At 41.4% G+C, this 20270-nt stretch overlaps 1 protein-coding gene across 1 annotated transcript in view; it reads right to left on the minus strand.

The window, feature by feature from the left end:
• LOC140463185 (protein-glutamine gamma-glutamyltransferase 2-like) overlaps positions 1–20270 on the minus strand; it is a 54714-nt gene that overhangs the window by 12693 nt on the left and 21751 nt on the right. The window contains exons 4-10 of the mRNA XM_072556970.1: positions 13962–14080; positions 13634–13762; positions 9982–10159; positions 9138–9273; positions 8785–8888; positions 7543–7785; positions 1143–1412 (exon numbers count right to left, since the gene is read on the minus strand). Of these exons, the coding sequence (XP_072413071.1) occupies positions 1143–1412; positions 7543–7785; positions 8785–8888; positions 9138–9273; positions 9982–10159; positions 13634–13762; positions 13962–14080 (1179 nt within the window). The remainder of the gene's footprint in view (positions 1–1142; positions 1413–7542; positions 7786–8784; positions 8889–9137; positions 9274–9981; positions 10160–13633; positions 13763–13961; positions 14081–20270) is intronic.

Genomic DNA, 20270 nt, shown 5'->3' on the forward strand with positions numbered 1-20270 from the left:
TGATATCCTCTCACTTTGCGCTGTAAATATTCATCAACATGCTGTTGTATACCATGCTGACCTTCTTGGCTGTTGCAGGATGTTGGGTTGGGAGAACAGGTTTGCAGTTATCCTTCTGTGCTTATAATCTCTTGTTTGTGTGGCATGATTTATGGTGCATACATCAAGAGTCTATGTAGTTGCCCTGCATAGACTTCCATGTCAGGTTCCTCCACGTTCCATTGCATCAAGGACAATGAGAAACTGCTGTTTGTGAGTGATGCTGGTTGCTCAAATTACTAAGCCCTGTTCTGATCTGGTATTTCCCACACATGACCCATGGATCCAGCCACAGCAGAGTTCATTGTCCATGGTGCAACAATCATTCATTGACTTCAAATTTGTCATAGCTTGAAAGGCAAGCAATCCCCATCCATTCACAACAGCAAAGGCCACTTTTGTTTTGTTTCTTTTTTTCATTTGTACTATTGTTCAATAAAACTGAACATTTTCAATCATTTGAAGGTGTTCCAGTATGTGATGTTCCACATTGCACAATGAGAAGGTTATGCGTTATACATGCTGGGGAAAGAATAGCAGTCTCTTCAACAAGGCTTAGAGATGGTAAGGGGCTAATAGCAGGTAACGTGTAGGTGGTAGCTTAGTTCTTGCAGCTATAGATATAATGACAATGGATCTAACAGGTAATGATGTAAAAAAGCAATCCATTTATAAATGTGAGCTTGTATTTACATTGAAGAGTCACCAATAGTCACTATGTGCCTTCAGCTGCTTTTCTTTTGCAATCCCATCCCATTCCATGCTGCTGGCTGGCAGCAATTGACTAGGCACATGGTTAGGATTTATAAGTAGTGCTGGTGTCAGGAATTTTGGGAGGTCCTGGTATCCATGTGTACCTCTGGCATTGCTAAGCGGAAGGTAGCATGAGCAGCATGCAACAGAAGCATGGTGCACAGCTAATGAGGGGAACTGCAGAAAATAATGCGAGGAAATGAAACCCTCCATGAAACTCACCAAAATTGACAGTTCCTGGTAAAAACAGGCTTTCAGTCTTAATGCAAATATAACCAAAGCTTAGAAATGATATCTCGCAATAGTAAGTCAAAACTGGCTCGATACAAAACTAACCTCTGCTCTCTTACCTTTACGGCCTGCAACATGTATCTCTTCCTGATACTTCTTTATACATTTCCCGTTTGATGAGCTATTGTATTTCTTCTTCATGGCATTAATTTTAATGGTGCAGTTTCTTTTTGTTGAATCCTTGTTTGAAATGACTGCAGACACTTTAACAGTGGTTCCATTATAAACTGGTTCATTGGTCTTCAAACTCAATTGAAGTTGTTTTTCTGGCTTCAACGGGACTTTTCTCTTTTCAGCCAACTGGAAAATTCTTCTCTCTTCTTCAGAGCCTTGAATATAAATGGATAAAAGCTGTTATAGTAGAAAAAAATGATTAATTTTCCTGGTAGATGGGGCACACATCAGGGTTCACCAGAAATCAGAGGCAATGATTTGTTTACTAGTGATTCATTGGAAAAGGAAAGGAATAAAAAAAGACTAGCACTTCAACACACACTATGGTAATTCACCAAAAGGCTTCAAGCATCAGACCGCAGCAAAACCTAAACAAAAAACGACAAATCAGCTGAAACTTATTGGGAATATTGAAGTAAATGCAAAGGGCTTGGGGCTCTATTGTGGTGCAGTGACAGTGTCCCTGCCCCTAGACCAGGAGGCCTGTGTCAAATTCCAGATATGTGTAATAATATGTCTAATAAGATTGATTAGAAAAATAGATTAAATTACCCCTTTTCTTAAAATTAAATGCCAAGGGCTTTTGGCTCTTGTGCAGAGGTAGTATCCTACCTGTGAACCAAGAGGCCTGAGTTCAAGTCTCACATGTTCCTCAATATCTAAATTCAAGTGTCTATATATTGAAATAATATAGGGACAAATTATATGTATAGTACTTGTCTTCTTTTTTTCTAGACTGTTCTGACTGGTTGGTGATTTAGTTTTTGGTGAAGCCTGGTACAGGTAGAGGCACATGATCTACATGAGGCTATCAATAATTGATGGCAGCTGTACCAGTGACAAAAACAGTAAAAGGTAAGGGTGACACCTGAGACAATTAATGATTCTCTATTACAATTTCAGGATATAGAATCCCTACAGTGTGGAAACAGGCCCTTCAGCCCAACAAGTCCACACTGACCCTCTGAATAGTATCCCACCCAGACCCATCCCTCTATCATATTACTTTACATTTCCCATGACTGATGTACCTAAGCTACACATGTCTGAACACTACGGATAATTTAGTTTGGCAAATTCACCTAACCTGCACATCTTTGGACTGTGGGAGGAAACCGGAGCACCCAGAGGAAACCTGATCAGGCATGGGAGAATGTGCAAACTCCACGCAGACAGTCACAGAGATTGGGATTGAACACAGGTCCCGGGCGCTGTGAGGCAGCAGTGCTAACCATTGAGCCACCATGTCCGTGGTATATTCTCTCTAGACCAATTCAACATGCTGTAAAAATGTAATATTGCATATGATACACAAAATGCAAAAGGTTTCAATACTGCTTTTTGATAGTTAAACCAATTTAAGCCACTCCATTACTTGTAGAATTAATGAGAGACCTATAAAAACGAGACAAATTGGCCTGAGGGTCACTGTACCTAAGGTGAGGAGAAAAATGAGAAGGACAGTTCTTCACAGTAACCTCAGCCGATGAAGGACTTAAATCCACACTGTTAGTGTCACTCCGCCTGGCACCCTCCAATCACACGACATCAACATTGGTTTCACCAGTTTACTCATCTCCTCAACTCCCACCCCAGCCCTGATCCAGTCCTCCAACTTGGCATTGCCCTCTTGAACTGCCCTACCTATCCATCTTCCTTCCCATCTATCCCCTCCACCCTCCCCACTGACCTATCACCATCACCCCCACCTGCATCTACCTAGAGCCTTCCCAGCTACCTTCCCTCCAACCCCACCCTCACACTCCTATTTATCTCTCAGCCTCCTTCCCCCACCTCCCCACATTTCTGATGAAGGCTTATGCCTGAAACTCGATTTTCCTGGTCCTCGAATGCTGCCTGACCAGCTTTACCAGTGCCACACTTTTCAACTCTGATCTCCAGCTTCTGCAATTCTCACTTTCTCCTTGTCACTTTGCGTGACAAACCTGCTGTCCGGCCAACTAAGCTAGCCAACCACCCTACATTCACCTGTAGCTTCGCCATATTTAACCAACATTTTGAGAGGACAAAACTTATAATTGTACTCTTGGCTTTCATTATTCAAGTGAATAATCCTTCAAATGTCAATTCTCAGCTGTGATGAATTATGATGACAAACACTTTGATGCTGTGGTATTGTGATATTGTATTCAAACTCATAGTCCAAAAGCCTGGGCTATTGCTGCAAGGACTTAGTTCAAATGTCACCATGGTGGCTGGTTGCATTTAAATTTAATTAATAGAGATTTAAAGTTAAGAGCTAGGTTAATAAAAGTTAACCAAATCAATTTTGTTCACTAGTGTTTATTCAGAAATCTGCAATCCTTATGACTACAGATTCACATTAATGGATTGATTCTTAACTATCCTTTGAAATGATACAGAAAGCCACTTAGGTCAAAGCCACTGAGCTGGACAACTAATACAGTCTTTGGTACCAGTGCCAAGCATCCATGCATGTATTTTTTTTTAAAACTTGCATGAAACATTATAGCCATCACATGTTTTGATTTGTGGTTATCCTGGCTGGAGGAGATGTAAAGTACTGGTTGGGAATTGTATTGGTAGGAGGGCATAGCATGGGAAAAATGACATTACAGGCGTGAACAAGATGATGAAATTTGTTAATGGGTCAAAATTGTGGGGACAAATAATAATGATCTACCCTGGATCCCGAGACAGTGTCAACTGGTTCTAGAGTCCCCAACCTGAGAAACCAGCCACCTGGTATCTATCTGTCTCGCCCTATTAAAATTTTAAATGTTTCATTCAGATTCTTTCTCAACCTATTAAACTCTAATGAATACAGGCTAATCTAACCAATCTCTCCTCATACAGTTGTCCTGTCATCCTTGATTTCAGCCCACTGCACTCCCTCCATAGAAAGTATATCCTTAGGTAAAGACTCCAAAACTGCGTACAATACTCCAGGTGTATTCTCACCAAGATCCTATATAACTGTAATAAAATGACACTATGCCTCACTGGTTAGCAAGGTGTCACAGTGGTTAGCACTGCTGCCTCACAGCACCAGGGACCTGGGCTCGATTCCAACCTCAGGTGACTACCTGTGTGGAGTTCATATGTTCTCCCAATGCATGGGTTTGCTCTGGTTTCCATTCACAGTCTCAATGATGTGCAGGCTAGATGGATTAGCCATGGAAAATACTGGGATAAAGTGTGATCCTCTTTGTGCGGTTGGTGTGGACTTGATGGGCTGAATGGCCAGCTTTCACACTGTAGAGATTCTATAATTCTCCACTTCCCAGCTCAAATCCTCTTGCAATGAAGACCAATACTCCATTTGTCTTTCTTGCTGCATTTGCCTGACTACTTTCATTGACTGGTGTACATCCATACTTCCCAGTGTATCACCACTTAAGTAATACCATCCCTTTATATTTTTCACACTGAAGTGTATAACTTCATATTTAGTACCACATATGCCATTTTTCTGCCCACTCACTTGACTTGTCTAAATCACCTTGAAGCTTCCCTGCACCCTCTTCACAACTCTCATTCCCATCCAGTTTTGTACTGTCAGTTAATGAAACACAGACTCGAAATGTTAGCTTGCTCTCTGTCCATGGATGTTGTCTGACCTGCTGTGATCTCCAGCATCTGTTGCTTTCAGTAACGTCCCGGTAGATCTTCTTTGCATCTTCTGCAATGCTATCATATCCTTCCTGTAATGTTGTGCAGAACTGCACACAATACTCCAGAGTGCAGCCTGACCAATGTTTTATACAGTTCCAGAATAACCTTCCTACTCTTAAACTCTATGCCTCAACTAATAAAGGCATAGACACAGAGGTGACCATTCACTGAGATTTGGATGTTTCCATGCCAATTGTTGGGTTGAATTTTTCTTTCTGATATTGGTAAAAGGACAATTATAAATCTGATATGCAATAACTCTTTTCAGGTTTTCATTTGTGTAATAAACTGTAATGCTCTTTTCTTAAAACTGTATTGCAGCCTTTTGCGACTAGGTTCAATGACTAACCTCCAGGTAAGCAAAAAGAGAAAAAAAATAAACACATGGTCTATCAAGCCAGGTCTCATTCGGACTTGTCCAGTAGAACCATCAGCTGGGTTCATAACAATTGTCTAATTCCAATGGACAGGTCACTGCCCAAACCCTAGACTGAAGGAAGAAACAGATATTATGTTACTATGAAACTTGAATCCTAACCAAAAAATTATTATGGAAGATATTGCTTAGTCCTTGGTTAATATTGATCTCTTCATATCCAAAACATGTCTTTTTAATTCAGGAGGACAAAGATACTAATTGTATTTCAATTCCTATGACTAATATTAAGATAAGATCAGATTTTTGACATTGTATTTATACTCCTAGCCCATGTGGACAACGCTATATAGATTTCTCTATATTGAGGTGGTTTGATTTTGTCAAAGATTTAATGAAAATAACTTACAAACTCTGGATTTAAAGAATAACTACTGCAGTAAAGAGATGAATTACACCACAAATGTTTTGCTTTTCTCTGCCAGAACTTACATAATGATTAGAATTGAACCAGGTGGAGGACAGGTTCAAACATATAGAGTCATAGAGACAATCCAACTTGCCCATACCAACCAAATGTCCTATAATAATCTAGTCCCATTTTTGCCAGCATTTGGCCCATTTCCCTCTCAACCTTTCCTATTCATGTATCCATCCAGATGCCTTTTAAATGTAGTTGTACCAACATCCACCAGTTCATTTGGCAGCTCATTCCATACATGCACTACCCTCTGGTAAAATAGTTGCTCCTTAGGTCCCTTTTATATATTTGTCCTCTAACCTTAAACCTAAGTCCTCTTGTTTTAGACTCCCCTGTTCTTGAAAAAAAGACCTTGACTATTCAACCTTTCCATGCCCTTCTTGATTTTATGAACCTCTATAAGGTCACCCCTCAGCCTCTGGTGTTCCAGAGAAAATAGCCTCAGCTCATTCAACCTCTCCCAAGAGCTCAAACCCTCCAAATCGAGCAACATCCTTTTAATCTCTTCTGCTCCTTTTCAAGTTTCAGAACTTCTTTCCCATGAGTGGTTGTAGGTTTATCCAAACTGTAATCAATCATTTAGGAGCAGCAAGTTACGAAGCAAACAAAATACAAAGCTATATTAGAACATAATGTAGTCCTCTCCTTCATCTGGTTCAATCGTAATAGTTATGTAACTTTGAGATGATCATCCTTAAAGATGGAGAGTACTCTGAACATTCTGCACATGGAATAATGCATTCAGTTCTCGTCATCAAGAGATAAGATAAAAGCCTTGGAAGCTTTGCCTAGAAGATAACAAGGTTGACCCAACACATCAGAGAAATTAATTATGAAGATTAATAAAATTAATGTTATTCAGCCTTATGAAATGTGACTGATGTGAAATATAAATGTAAAAGACACTTATACGGGAAGTATAAAGGATTGATTCTGAAGCCTTTTTAAGCTAAACCAGGATTACTGGAAAAAGGTTCAAATTGGCACACTGAGAAAAGATATGCTCAGAACAGTAAGGAGGTATATCTGGGAGGTATATCTTCACAAAATGCCAAAAACCAGAAATTGTTTATGAATAGACAAGTAAAAGCAATGTCACAAGTTGCTCACTGAGCAGTTAATTGCAGTATGGTAGGGAATAATTTGATGGTGGGGACTGGGGGGAAGATGAAAGCATAATTATAGGTTTATTTTTATTTCCTCATGTACACTGTGCAACATTTCTGATCAATGAAGGACTTTAACCAAGAATTATTGCAGTGACTCCTAACTTGCATGATATCAATTACACAGCAATGAAAATTCCACTAAGATGTTTTAAATTCAATTGACAGCCTTAGGATTTTCCCACACTTCAAAATGCCAAGCACAATCAGGGAGGCATGAGAGCATAGTTGAGTGGATCTTAGGGTCAAAACTAGATGATATAGGTTTAAGGTGAGAGGGGAACAATTTAAAAGGGATGTAAGGGGCAACTTTTTCACACAGAGGGTAACGTATGTATAGATTGAGTTGCCAGAGGAAGTGGTGGAGGCTGCTACAATTACAATATTAAAAAGGCATCTAGATGGGTATATGAATAGGAAGGGTTTAAAGGGATATGGCCAAATACTGGCAAATGGGACTAGATTTATTGAGGATATCTGGTCAGCATGGACGAGTTGAACTGAAGGGTCTGATTCTATGCTGCGCATCTCTATGACTCTAATTACATGCAGATTTCAACAAAACTTCTATTTCACTTATTTAACAATGAGCTTTATTTTATTACCTTCAGGGTATTTGTAATTTCCTGTGATATCCTCACGACCGTCACTGCCGACACACTTGGTGCTGATGCGCTGGCCAACAAATCTTGTGTTAGAATCAATTTTGAACTTTTTCCCCTTATCAGAATAGACCCAAGTCTCACAGTCTGCATTGACTTCAGCAAATATGAAAGGAACGTCATAGTATATGTCTGTCTCCCCCTCTTTGATGGCTTTCACTGGGGCTGGCCCACAGCAGTAGATACCTGGTGAACAAAAATGATCCTGAATAAATTTTACTATAATTAGGCGACTGGTATTGCTCTATTTCAATGTTACATTTTATCTGTAAACTGTTCTTATTCTAAATCGCACAGAAATTAATAGTGTGAATATAACTTTGCACTGAGGTTTTACTTCATGACAGTGTAACATGAATACTTCTTATGTTGTTAGAAATCTAAACACTTATTAGGGGACGCAATGGCCTCTTAGTCCAGACACCCAGGTAACGTTCTGGGGGCCCAGGTAACGTTCTGGGGGCCCAGGTAACGTTCTGGGGACCCAGGTAACGTTCTGGGGGCCCAGGTAACGTTCTGGGGGCCCAGGTTGAAATCTTGTCACGGCAGATGATGAAATTTAAATTCAATTTTTAAAAAACCTGGAATTAAGACCATAATGATGACAATATAACCATTGATGATTGTCAGAAAAATCCAGCTGCTTTACTCATGTCTGTTAGGGAGGGAAACTGCAATCTTTACTTGGTCTAGCTTACACGTGACTACGGACCCATAGCAATGTGGTTGACTCTTAACTGTCCCCTCGGCAATTAGGGATGGGCAATAAATGCTGCTTAACCAGCAACATCCACATCCCATGAATGATGAATAAAAAATTGACAACTATTGACAACACTTTTTTTCACAGTCCTAAAGTTAAAATTACCCATCACTTATTCAGCTATTATCTGTACCACACTATTTGTACTTATTTTCACTGTGTGTTTTTTAACTTTTTAACATTATGATACAACTGAGTGGCTTGATAGGCTAGTTCAAAGAGCAATTAAAAGTCAACCAAATTGTTGTGAGTGTGGACTCACATATAGTCCAGACCAGGTAAGGATGGCAGATTTCCTTCCCTTAAGAACCAGATGGATTTTTTTTACAACTGTGACAATGTTAAACCATAACCATTAGGCCAACATTTTTTTTATCATGCCATTAAGATTGTAATCATCTATTGGTTATTTGTATCTGGACCTTCACTTTTTTCCTGCGGCGTTGGGTCAAGTGCTTGCCATCCATCATTGCCAGGCCTCAAGTCGTACCTTGCCATCCAAGATTCTACCCAAACATGGAAATTCCTGAAATACAACAATATACAGCAAGCTTCAAGCAGAGAAGTCAAATTTCCACAGAAAAAAATAAACAATTGAACAATTAAGCTTCATATTGTTATTTGTTAAACAACTGGAAACCTGACTAATGATTTTCTTGCCAATTACAATTTCAGTTTGGATGAAATTTTCAGCCTGGAAAAATATTGTAACAAGAGTTGGTTCCTCAGAATCACAAAATTTTGAAGTTGTAATACAGTTACAGTTTTAACTCACCATATACTATCCTCTGATTCTTCCAATGCCATTCCTTCTTCATCATACTCACTCTCAATGATTAAGTTTCCATTGGTGTCATGAGCAGATTCAAAATTTGTAACAACACGGGTTGGAATTCCTAAGCACCTCAGAACTAAAGGAAGGAAAAGGGATTAATTTAATTTAGATGCTATTCCACTTTCACGACAGTGGCAGAATACGAATCTCATGAAATTCAATTTAGTCCATAATTTTTAAATTGTAATTTGAGATGCTGTTTGCTGTCGCATTTCCATGATTTAGGAATATGTTTTTCATGTTCAGAAACAGAGAGTGATCAAAATTTACTCTTGGAAAGCTGATTTCATTTACACAGAATGTCAGATGGAATTGACTGACACGGAGAGTTTGAAGCAAACAGAATTGACATCTTTTGAGGGAAACTTCAGACAAACATGTAGGGGAAGAGATATGAGATCAGGTGGGAAATAGTTGTTGGAGTGGGAGGATATGCTTTATAGACATGAATAGTCGAATCGTGGAAATATTGTGCTGCTAGTTCTATATAATTAAATAAAATGAGTCATTTTCAACCAAAAAAAACAAATTGCACAAGGCAGGGAGGGAAAGGTATTTAAGTGAAATACTCCTTGATTCTAATGACAATATTGTATTGATTTGTTCCATAATTATATGGGTGTATTTGAACCCTTTAACATAGAATCTATAAAAATGTAGATTGAAATTATTCACAGTTATATATATTTGCATGAAAATATACTTAACATGTACATGAGAATATTATATGCGCACTCTTTTTAGTTTCAATGTCATTCACATGTGAAAACCCAATTGTGCCTACCTGTGCAGGCTACTGCTGCAAACACCCAACATTGCCCATAGCAAACTGGCTGACAGCCACTGTGGTTCCACTGACGAAGAATGGCAACACTTCCATTCCATTTCCCTGGATATACTCCGTCAGAATATGGAGCATCCCATTTGCCAAATAGTATTCCATTATCATCATTACAATTTACCTGAAAGGGTAAGACAATATTTTGTTATGGAGTTGCAACATTATTGAAGAAGAAACATATATCAATGGATCAATGCGATTTTTTACAGCCATTTATTGAACTACCTAAACCATCTGTCTTTTGCTGGTTAACAAAATATTTTTAGCATTTTGCAATAAATTATAAGATCATCATTCCTCTCAGTATAACCTTAACAAAATGTCAAAGCTTGAGGTGACAATCAATGTAGTTCAAATTATTAAATAGAATCTGTGACATTGATAGCCATTGTGCATGATGATGAACTCCAAGGTGTAATCGTTCAGGTAATTCACAAATAGCAAATGAAAAACAAATGAAAAAGAATGTAACACTATTCAAAACATTGGGTGGAATCTATTAGAGGCCTGAATGATGTGGGCTATGGCATGAAATGTGGCAGAATCGCATGAGAAGTCCAGCAAGATCTATCTCAATGTCAAGAGCAACTCATTCAATCGAAATATCTAGGTAAAGATTCCACTACAGAGTGAAGAGTTGCCTATTTAAGGAGATTATTGCTTACGAATGACCTTATTAGCTTCACATCCCACTTCACATCCCACCTCAATAATATGTAGCTTCCCATTCTACCACCTACCACAAGCAAACTAGATGCTGAACCCCTTAAAATGGAACCTATGTTAAGTGGTTCAACATTGTTGAACATTCTCAACATGGAAGTCACAGTGGGTATCCAGTTCACCAGTTGTGTTTCTCAGGAAAAACAGCATATCAGGGTAATATCCATGGACACCAGCCAAATACATCCTTCATCCAAGGACAGTGGTACCTCTCCAAAGCACAGATGTGTCTTGCAAAATGGACAAGCAACTAGTATTGAAAAGCCACTTTGCCTCAGGTTCACAAGGACTGGCACCCAGTTCACAGATTGGATCATGCTGCAACTTAAGGCAGCTTGCTTTCTGGGCGGCACGGTGGCACAGTGGTTAGCACTGCTGCCTCACAGCGCCAGAGACTCGGGTTCAACTCCCCCCTCAGGCGACTGACTGTGTGGAGTTTGCACATTCTCCCCGTGTCTGCGTGGGCTTCCTCCAGGTGCTCCGGTTTCCTCCCACAGTCCAAAGATGTGCAGGTCAGGTGAATTGGCCATGTTAAATTGCCCGTAGTGTTAGGTGCATGGGTATTTGTAGGGGAGTGGGTCTGGGTCGGTGCACTTCAGCAGGTCAGTGGGGACTTGCTGGGCCAAGGGGCCTGTTTCCACACTGTAATCTAACCTATTAATTCAAAGTTTGTGAGAAGATTTGTAGCTCAGGTGCTCATTTTTGTGGTTCTGTTCGCCGAGCTGGGAATTTGTGATGGAGACGTTTCATCCCCTGTCTAGGTGACATCCTCAGTGCTTGGGAGCCTCCTGTGAAGCGCTTCTGTGATGTTTCCTCCAGCATTTATAGAAAGCAACCACCCCAAGACACACACAAAAGAAGTTGCATCAAGACACTATTCAAAAGGGTCACAACACACTGCAGTACACCAGAACTGCAAAAAGAGGAAGAAGAACACCTATACAATGTATTCGCCAAAAACGGATACCCGCGCAACTTCATCAACAGATGCCTAAGGGAAAGACAACGGAACGAGGACATGCCGCAACCCAAAGGACTAGCCACACTACCATACATCAAGAGCATTTCCAAACTGACAGCCAGACTACTGTGACCACTAGCACTCATAACAGCACACAAACCAACAGCCACTCTCAGACAACAACTCACCAGAATGAAGGACCTGATACCCAACATGAGCAAAACCAATGTAGTGTACAAAATCTCATGCAAGGACCGCACAAAATACTACATAGGACAAACAGGAAGACAGCTAACGATCCGCATCCATGAACACCAACTAGCCATGAAACGACACGACCAGCTATCCTTAGTAGCCACACACGCAGATGACAAGCAACATGAATTCGACTGGGACAACACTACCATTATAGGACAAGCCAAACAGAGAACAGCCAGGGAATTACTAGAGGCATGGTACTCATCCACAGATTCAATCAATAAACACATCGACCTGGACTCTATATACCGACCACTGCAACGGACAGCTGGAACTGACAACCGGAAGCGGCAGATTCAAACCACTATAAATGCCGGAGGAAACATCACAGAAGTGCTTCACAGGAGGCTCCCAAGCACTGAGGATGTCACCTAGACAGGGGATGAAACATCTGCAACCAGCTCGGTGAACTAACCTATTAATGCTTGCTCACAAAGTGCCTATCTGCATGCTTGTAGCGTGCATGCTTTGCCTTACCGCATCTTGCTATGCTGTGCCATGTCAGTTACCAGGTTGGCGCTTCAGCCAGAGCCTAAAGGCTATCTGTATTGCCTGTCACATGTCAGTGGGTGGGAAGTTGATGGGAGGGGCACACTGAGTTGTCAATCTAACACCTACAGCATGTGCCAGCTGCCTACACAGTAAACACATTGCACACTCATTCAACTAAATGGCCATGCTGGAAATTCCTAGACAGTCCAATCAATGGGGGAGAGTGTCTTCCATTACCACCTGACTCAATAAATATTTTCACAAATTCCTCCCTCTCTTTAGACTCTTGGTTCCCTAGCATTTCTGGGAAATTATGTGTGCCCTCTTTTGTGAAGGCAGAACTGAATATGTTCAATTCTTTTGCCAATTATTTGTTTCCTGATATAATTTCTCCACTGATTGCAAGGGACTTATGTTAATATGTAATGTCAGGGCTCAGAGGCAGAGATGATAGTTGGAGGCAAAATTCAATTGGCAAGCCTCCATATCACGGAAATGGGTGGAAATGGGTTTTCAGGGTAGTGAGAGTTAAACAGGAACATGTAGCTAAGGAAAGATAAATTGTATAGCCTGATGGTTAAACAGTAACTAAGGTGAGGGGGGTGGGGGGGGTGGTTGTGTGGTGTCAGAGCATTGAGGGGGAAGAATGTCAGCCATGCCTGATATATTTCACAAGCAACACAGCGTTATAGCTGTGATGCCATTATGTTGCTGGTCAGGGCAATGCCAGATTGCTAATATTGCCTGGCAGCACACTCCCTTTTAAAAATTATACCAAGGATGCTGGTCTTTCACCAAATACCCAGTAAGTAGCAAACGTTAGCGGGAACACAGCAAAGTAAGATGAATGATGGGCTAGAATCAGCAAGGGGTGGGGAGAGCGTGGTGCGCAACATAGGGGCAGGACAGGTCGTTAACATGATGAGTTTAGTAAGATACAGTGCGAATCTCACTGGGCACTATAGGAAGAAACCCTTCAAAAGACTCAACGAATCTGACTTGACCAAAAATTATAAGATTCAGTCCAAGTAATCTAAGCGCACAAAAACATGAGCAGTCAGCAATAACATACTTAGCCTTTTGGAATGCATTAGCAGATCATGATTTAAAACGTTATACTGTTGTTCATTAACACTACTAACATAACAGTCCTGTTCTTACCATAGCAGACACTATTCTACAGATGTAAACAGGTGAACTTCTGCGTGCGTAATCTTTTGCTGGATTTTTCAGATGTTTGCGACTGTTGTCTAGTAACTTAAGGCAGATGTCTAAAATATCTTCTTCGAACTAGAAAACAGATTAAAAATTTGTTTTGTGTCATGAACACTGCTTAAAAGAATTAGTTTTAATGATATGTAATAGTGATGAATAATTATTCGGAAAACAGTAGGGTGAGTAAACAACTAGGAGATAAGGAAATAGGAACAATTGGAGCTTCATTGGTAAAGACAACTTAATAATGAGTTTTCTCAGTTTTTACAAAGACCTGTCCATAGTTCCATGGCAAATCTTGAATGTATTCAGAGGAACCCGTGAAGATAATTCCTTGCTCATTTAGCACATACTCGTTTAGCTGCCCATCATCACTCATAAAGACTTCATCCTCTACAAGAAAAGGAGAGCACAAGCATTACAAAAGCTGTGATTTGTGAGCTGTAGAAAATTTGAGCAAGATCTCCCTAATGCTAGAGATCTTCATTGCTGGTTAAGTCCTTCCATTCATCATCCATCTTAAGGCTCAACAATTGAAGGAGCTTGCAAGTCATTGTTAATATTCAGATCAGTAAATCATTTTATGGATTCACTGCTTCTATGAAGAAAGTACTTGATTGTCTACTTCATATATGATTAACAAAAATAAAAGTCATGCTTTTCTCAAGTTGAAAATTATGTTCCAGAGTTGAAATCATAAGAGGCATAATGGTGCACTATGTGTGGAATTTACTTATTGTTTACAATGCCACATTCTTGGTGTTAAATGACTGGAGTGGGGCCTGAAATTGGTTAGTCCCTGCCCTTTCTCCCTGTTTGCAAGCAAATGAAAAAAAAAATAACAAGGGAAACCTTTGTATACTGAGTACAACTGGGGCAGTGAAGGCATTTAAACCTTAAAAATCTAGAGGTTGTGTAATGCTATCGATTGTATACGTATCTGTTGATATGTTAGAATTTGGAAAATGATTCACACAACAGCAATGATAATTATACAACATATATTGTAATCTCTGAAAGGCAAACTAATAATGAAATTCAAATCACCATGGCTGTGTAGGTTGTTTTTCATACAATAGTCTTCTAAAAGATTCACTACTTAGGAGAACAAGGGCAGCAGATAAAGGGAAACACAACCAACTGCAAGTTCAGTTTCAAGTCACGTATACTCCTGAGTTGAACCTATATTGTCCCTTCTTCCCTGTCACAGGATTACATTCCTGGAAGTCTCTCCCTAATGGCACTTTTGGCATACCTGCCCCATGTAGTACATCTATTCAAGGAGGCAGCTCACCATCACTTCCTCCAGAGCTATCAGTAATGAGCAGTAAATGCTGACCTCGACAATGCTGACCCAGACAATGCTGACCCAGACAATGCTGACCTAGACAATGCTGACCCAGACAATGCTGACCCAGACAATGCTGACCTAGACAATGCTGACCCAGACAATGCTGACCCAGACAATGCTGACCCAGACAATGCTGACCTAGACAATGCTGACCCAGACAATGCTGACCCAGACAATGCTGACCCAGACAATGCTGACCTAGACAATGCTGACCCAGACAATGCTGACCCAGACAATGCTGACCCAGACAATGCTGACCCAGACAATGCTGACCCAGACAATGCTGACCTCGACAATGCTGACCCAGACAATGCTGACCCAGACAATGCTGACCTAGACAATGCTGACCCAGACAATGCTGACCCAGACAATGCTGACCCAGACAATGCTGACCTAGACAATGCTGACCCAGACAATGCTGACCCAGACAATGCTGACCTAGACAATGCTGACCCAGACAATGCTGACCTAGACAATGCTGACCCAGACAATGCTGACCTAGACAATGCTGACCTAGACAATGCTGACCCAGACAATGCTGACCCAGACAATGCTGACCCAGACAATGCTGACCTAGACAATGCTGACCCAGACAATGCTGACCCAGACAATGCTGACCCAGACAATGCTGACCTAGACAATGCTGACCCAGACAATGCTGACCCAGACAATGCTGACCCAGACAATGCTGACCCAGACAATGCTGACCCAGACAATGCTGACCCAGACAATGCTGACTGGAGATGATGAGGACTGCAGATGCTTGAGATTGGAGTGCATAAAGAGTGGAGCTGGAAAAAGCACAGCAGGTCAAGCAGCAACAGAGGAGGAGGGGAGTTAATGTTTCAGGTCGGAACCTTTCATCAGGACTGAGGGAGATGAGGGGACTGTGAAAAAAATAGAGGAAGGGGAGTGGGGCTGGGATAAAGGTGGGTGAGATGGCGATAGCTGATACAGGTAGGAAGAGGCTGTGATTGGTCCGTGGGAAGGATGAAGGGAATAGGTGAGAAGGAAGATGAACAGGTTGGGTCAGGTCAAAGGGTCAGGGTGAGGAGGGAGGTCTGGGTCTGGGATGAGGTGGGGGAATGGGGAGATGTGAAAGTTGATGAATTCTACATTAAGGCCGTATGGTTGTAAACTCCCAAGGCGGAAGATGAGGTGTTCTTCCTCCAGATTGCATGTGGTCTTATGTTGACGAGGGAGGAGGCCCAGGATGGACATGTCTTCGGGGGAATGGGAGGGGGAATTAAAATGGATGGCGAGTTTGTGCTCAGTCTCTCTGATGTAGGGAAGAGCACATCAGGTGCAACAGATGCAATAAATCAGGTTAGAGGAAATGCACATGAATCTTTGCCAGATCTGGAATGATGCTTTGGGGCCTTGGACAGAGGCGAGGGAGGAGGTGTGGGGGGCACAGCTGCCCACATACCATGAATGAATTTTTAAATTCCTTTCAATGTCAATGGACCAGGTCTTGCAGTAAACACAATGTGTTGATGACACACACACACACACACCCCAATTAAGAAAATCATCAGTAAATTCAGGGTATTATGAGATAGGGTGTGAGTGCCAAATCTTCATAACTTGCTGGTGGCGCAATGCCACTTGCTTTGCACGAAAGACAGCTCACCTTTCACCTGTGTATGTTTTTAAAGAACATGCTGTATTCCCACATTAATTGCCCATTGTACAGCCTGTTGAAAGTTATGTTTGGTAAGTAAGTATCTTTTAACAGTGTATCACTGCCAATGCGCTGCCAATTAACCTCTTGAGTTTAGAAATTGGAAAAATGCAGAAGTCACATGACACCAGGTTATGGTTCAACAGATTTATTTGAAATCACAAACTTTCAGAGCACAGCTCCTTCATTAAGTTTGTACTTTACCTGACGAAGGAGCTACGCTCTGAAAGTTTGTGATTTCAAATTAACCTGTTGGACTGTAACTTGGTGCCTTGTGACTTCAGACTTTGTCTATCCCATTCCAATACCAGTATCTCCACGTGATGGAGTTTCCTTAACCTCAGGTGATAAATTGGTAGAAGCAATATTAAAAATGCAAATAAGACAATAAGTAGTTAAGATCCACGAGTAGAAGTTGGCCATTCAGTCCATTGAGTCTACTCTGCGACTCAGTGAAATCATTTAGCTCAGTTGGCTGGATTGTTGGTTTGCAGAGCAGTGTGATGCCAACAGCATAAGTTCAAGTCCAATTTCTGGTTTGAGGTTACCATGAAGGACTTTCCTTCTCAATATCTTCCCTTGCCTGAGGTCTGGTGGCCCTCAGGTTAAATCACCACCAGTTGCTTCTCTCTAATGAGAGAGCAGCCCCAATTGTCTGGTAAGACTATGGTGAAACAACAGCTGCCCTAATAATCCTCAACTCCACTTTCCTGCCATTTCCACACAACCCTTGATTCACTTATTGGTTAAAAATGTATCGGTCAACCTTCAAAACAATAAATAACCCAGCCTTACTAAACATCTCTGATAAAGAATTCCATATATCTACTACATTGAGAGAAAAATAATTCCCCTCGTCTCTGTCTTAAATAGCCAAACTTGTTCTGAAATTATGCCCTCTGGTCCTGGACTCTCCTGCAAGGGGGAAAAAACTGTCAAACCCCCTAAGAATCTTAAAAGTTTCAATAAGGTCCCCCCTCATTCTTCTAAATTCCAATGAATACAGGCCTAACTTACTCAACCTCTCCTCATAAGACAGTCCTTTCACATCTGGTTACAGCCTAGTGAACCTTTTCTGGACTGCCTCCAATGCCAAGGCATGTTTCCTGAGACAAGGAGACCAAATCTGTTCACAGAATTTCAGATTGACTAGTATCTTGTATAGTTTTAGCAAGACTCCACAATTGTTATACTCCTTTCCTATGAAATAAGTGCCAACATTCCATTTGCCCTCCCTATTGAACTTGGATGCTAGCTTTTTGTGATTCATTCAGAAGAACCTTCAAATCCCTCTCTTCTGCAGCTTTCTGCAATCTTCCTCCATTTAAATAATTTGCAGCTTTTCTACACTTCTGAATAAACTGCATAACCTCACATTCTCACACATTATACTCCATCTCCGAAGTTTCTGCCTATCCATTTCACCTGTGTCCTTCTGGAGAGTCCTTAGCAGAATCTTTTAGAGGCTTGAATGATGAGAGCAATTGCAAGAAATGTGGGAGAATTGCATGAGAACTTGGATGAGGTCTTCCTCTACACCAGGAGCAATTTGTTGCATTTTCCACCAGTTCTATGACTCTTTATGACTCTATTTCTAGGCATTGCAACAACATTCGCAAGAGTATTGCGATTCCTATTAACCCGCAGACACTCCTTGTTGTGTGCCTCAATAACTGAAATCTGCACAATTAATATGCAGCTTCCCACAAATTTTTGGAGTACTGCTCCTTCATCAGGTGACTTCACCTTCACATCATATCTTACCACCTGCATCAAAGAAACAAGATGTTGACAATTCCAGACTTCAAATTTAGAGCAGGTACCAGACAACTCCACCTTTTCTCTCGCTCCTCTGGGCTGCCATCTTGGACACCAGGCACCAACATCTCAGGGCATGTGCCAGGACAATTATCACACCCTCCCTCACCTCCACCTCCCCACCACCCCCACCCCACATCTACCTCCTATACCAATCCACATGATGACATCTGACACCCGTCAGCCTCTCAGGATCCTCATGGTACCTCTCCAATCAACCTACGGCACACTTCAGCTCTTTATAGCTGTACATTGGGTTACACTGGCAATTGGCATGACAGTGCTGCTGCAAGGTGATTTTCCACAAGGGGTAGATATCCAGCTCTTGGATTAGACCAGTCTACATCACAAGAATGCTTGTTTAATCTCTGCGTGCTAACTAACTGTGAATCTACCTTGAGACTACCTCAATGGTCATGCCATCCAAGCTATGCTTATTCTTGTCTTTTTGCATTTAGCAACACTCCCTCTCCAATCCCTGCATCACCACAGCCAGAAAGCACTACCATTCTCATATTATTTCTGCCTTGCTTTGTCTTGCTGTTTTGAGCACACACAAGGCCAGGATGCTTGTAATGATTGTCTGCAGTCCTCAGTCAAGTGTGAGAAGACAGTGGTCAATTAGGAGGCCCTGGCACAATAAGTCAAGGGCAATCTTTGATAATAATTCCGAGACTTGCACACAGTCAGTCCTTCACTTGGGACAGTCTGGGTCAGGATCCTCTCCCCACAGGGGGTGAGGAGCTGAATGTTGGGCAGCCCACCGCCCACTTTACCTCTTTCGGCCCTCTTGCTGCTGGAATGAGAGAAAGAATGAGAGATTGAGCCAGATGAAAGTGGCTAGCCAGGCTGTTTGTGCTGAAGGTGCAGGGGAACAGACACTGAGGTATTCTGAAGTGAGTGAGCAGGTAGCAGTGAGGCTATGTAGGATGAGGAGGCAGCTGGTTTTGGATGGGTGAGAGCAAGAGAGGGTAAACATTCCAAGTAATACTGAGAGGGATAGAACATGAGCCTTGGTGGGAGGTGGGTGCAGGAGCAGAGGTAGAGTGAGTGTGAGGTAGCAATGTGGTGGTGTTTAACCTTGCCAAATGGATGAGGTCATTAACCTTCTTCCTTTATTGCTGCACATTCCTCCAGACAGCTGAGATCTCAATAATTCAGATTGGAACCTCAGACCCAGCTGACAGTGTCTGATAGCAAGGCATCCTCTGCTGGCACTAAGGGGTGAGGTCATTCCTATCAGTGCATCCCTATCCACCAGGGCATTCATGTACCTATCTACAGAGTGGGGTGTGAATTTCCTCTCTTCTGCCACATCTAGACTAAATGTCAGAGCCATGCAGGACAGACAACGGTGTTTATTCAGGTACACAACAGCATATTAAAGCTGCACCAGAAATACCAGCCTATTCCCGGATATCCTTCTGGAGATGAACTCTTCTAGGTACAGCAAGGTGGTAGAATCCAGCTAGCATTGGGCAAGAGAGGCACTATAGAGGCATGGTAGATAGTGAGTGAGGTGGGCTTAGTATAATACAGGAAGAAATCTCATGAAAAACTTTATGTGAAACATGATGAAATTGACACTTAGCGAAGATATTGTAAGATTTAGGTGTTTGTGTCATCCTCACTACTGCCTTCCCCACAATTTTTGTATCTGCAAACTTGGCTATCATATATTAAATTCACTCATTCAAGTCATTAATATATATTATAAATAATGGTGGCCT

This window comes from Chiloscyllium punctatum, chromosome 37 (assembly GCF_047496795.1).
Source record: "Chiloscyllium punctatum isolate Juve2018m chromosome 37, sChiPun1.3, whole genome shotgun sequence".
Lineage (NCBI taxonomy): Eukaryota > Metazoa > Chordata > Chondrichthyes > Orectolobiformes > Hemiscylliidae > Chiloscyllium > Chiloscyllium punctatum.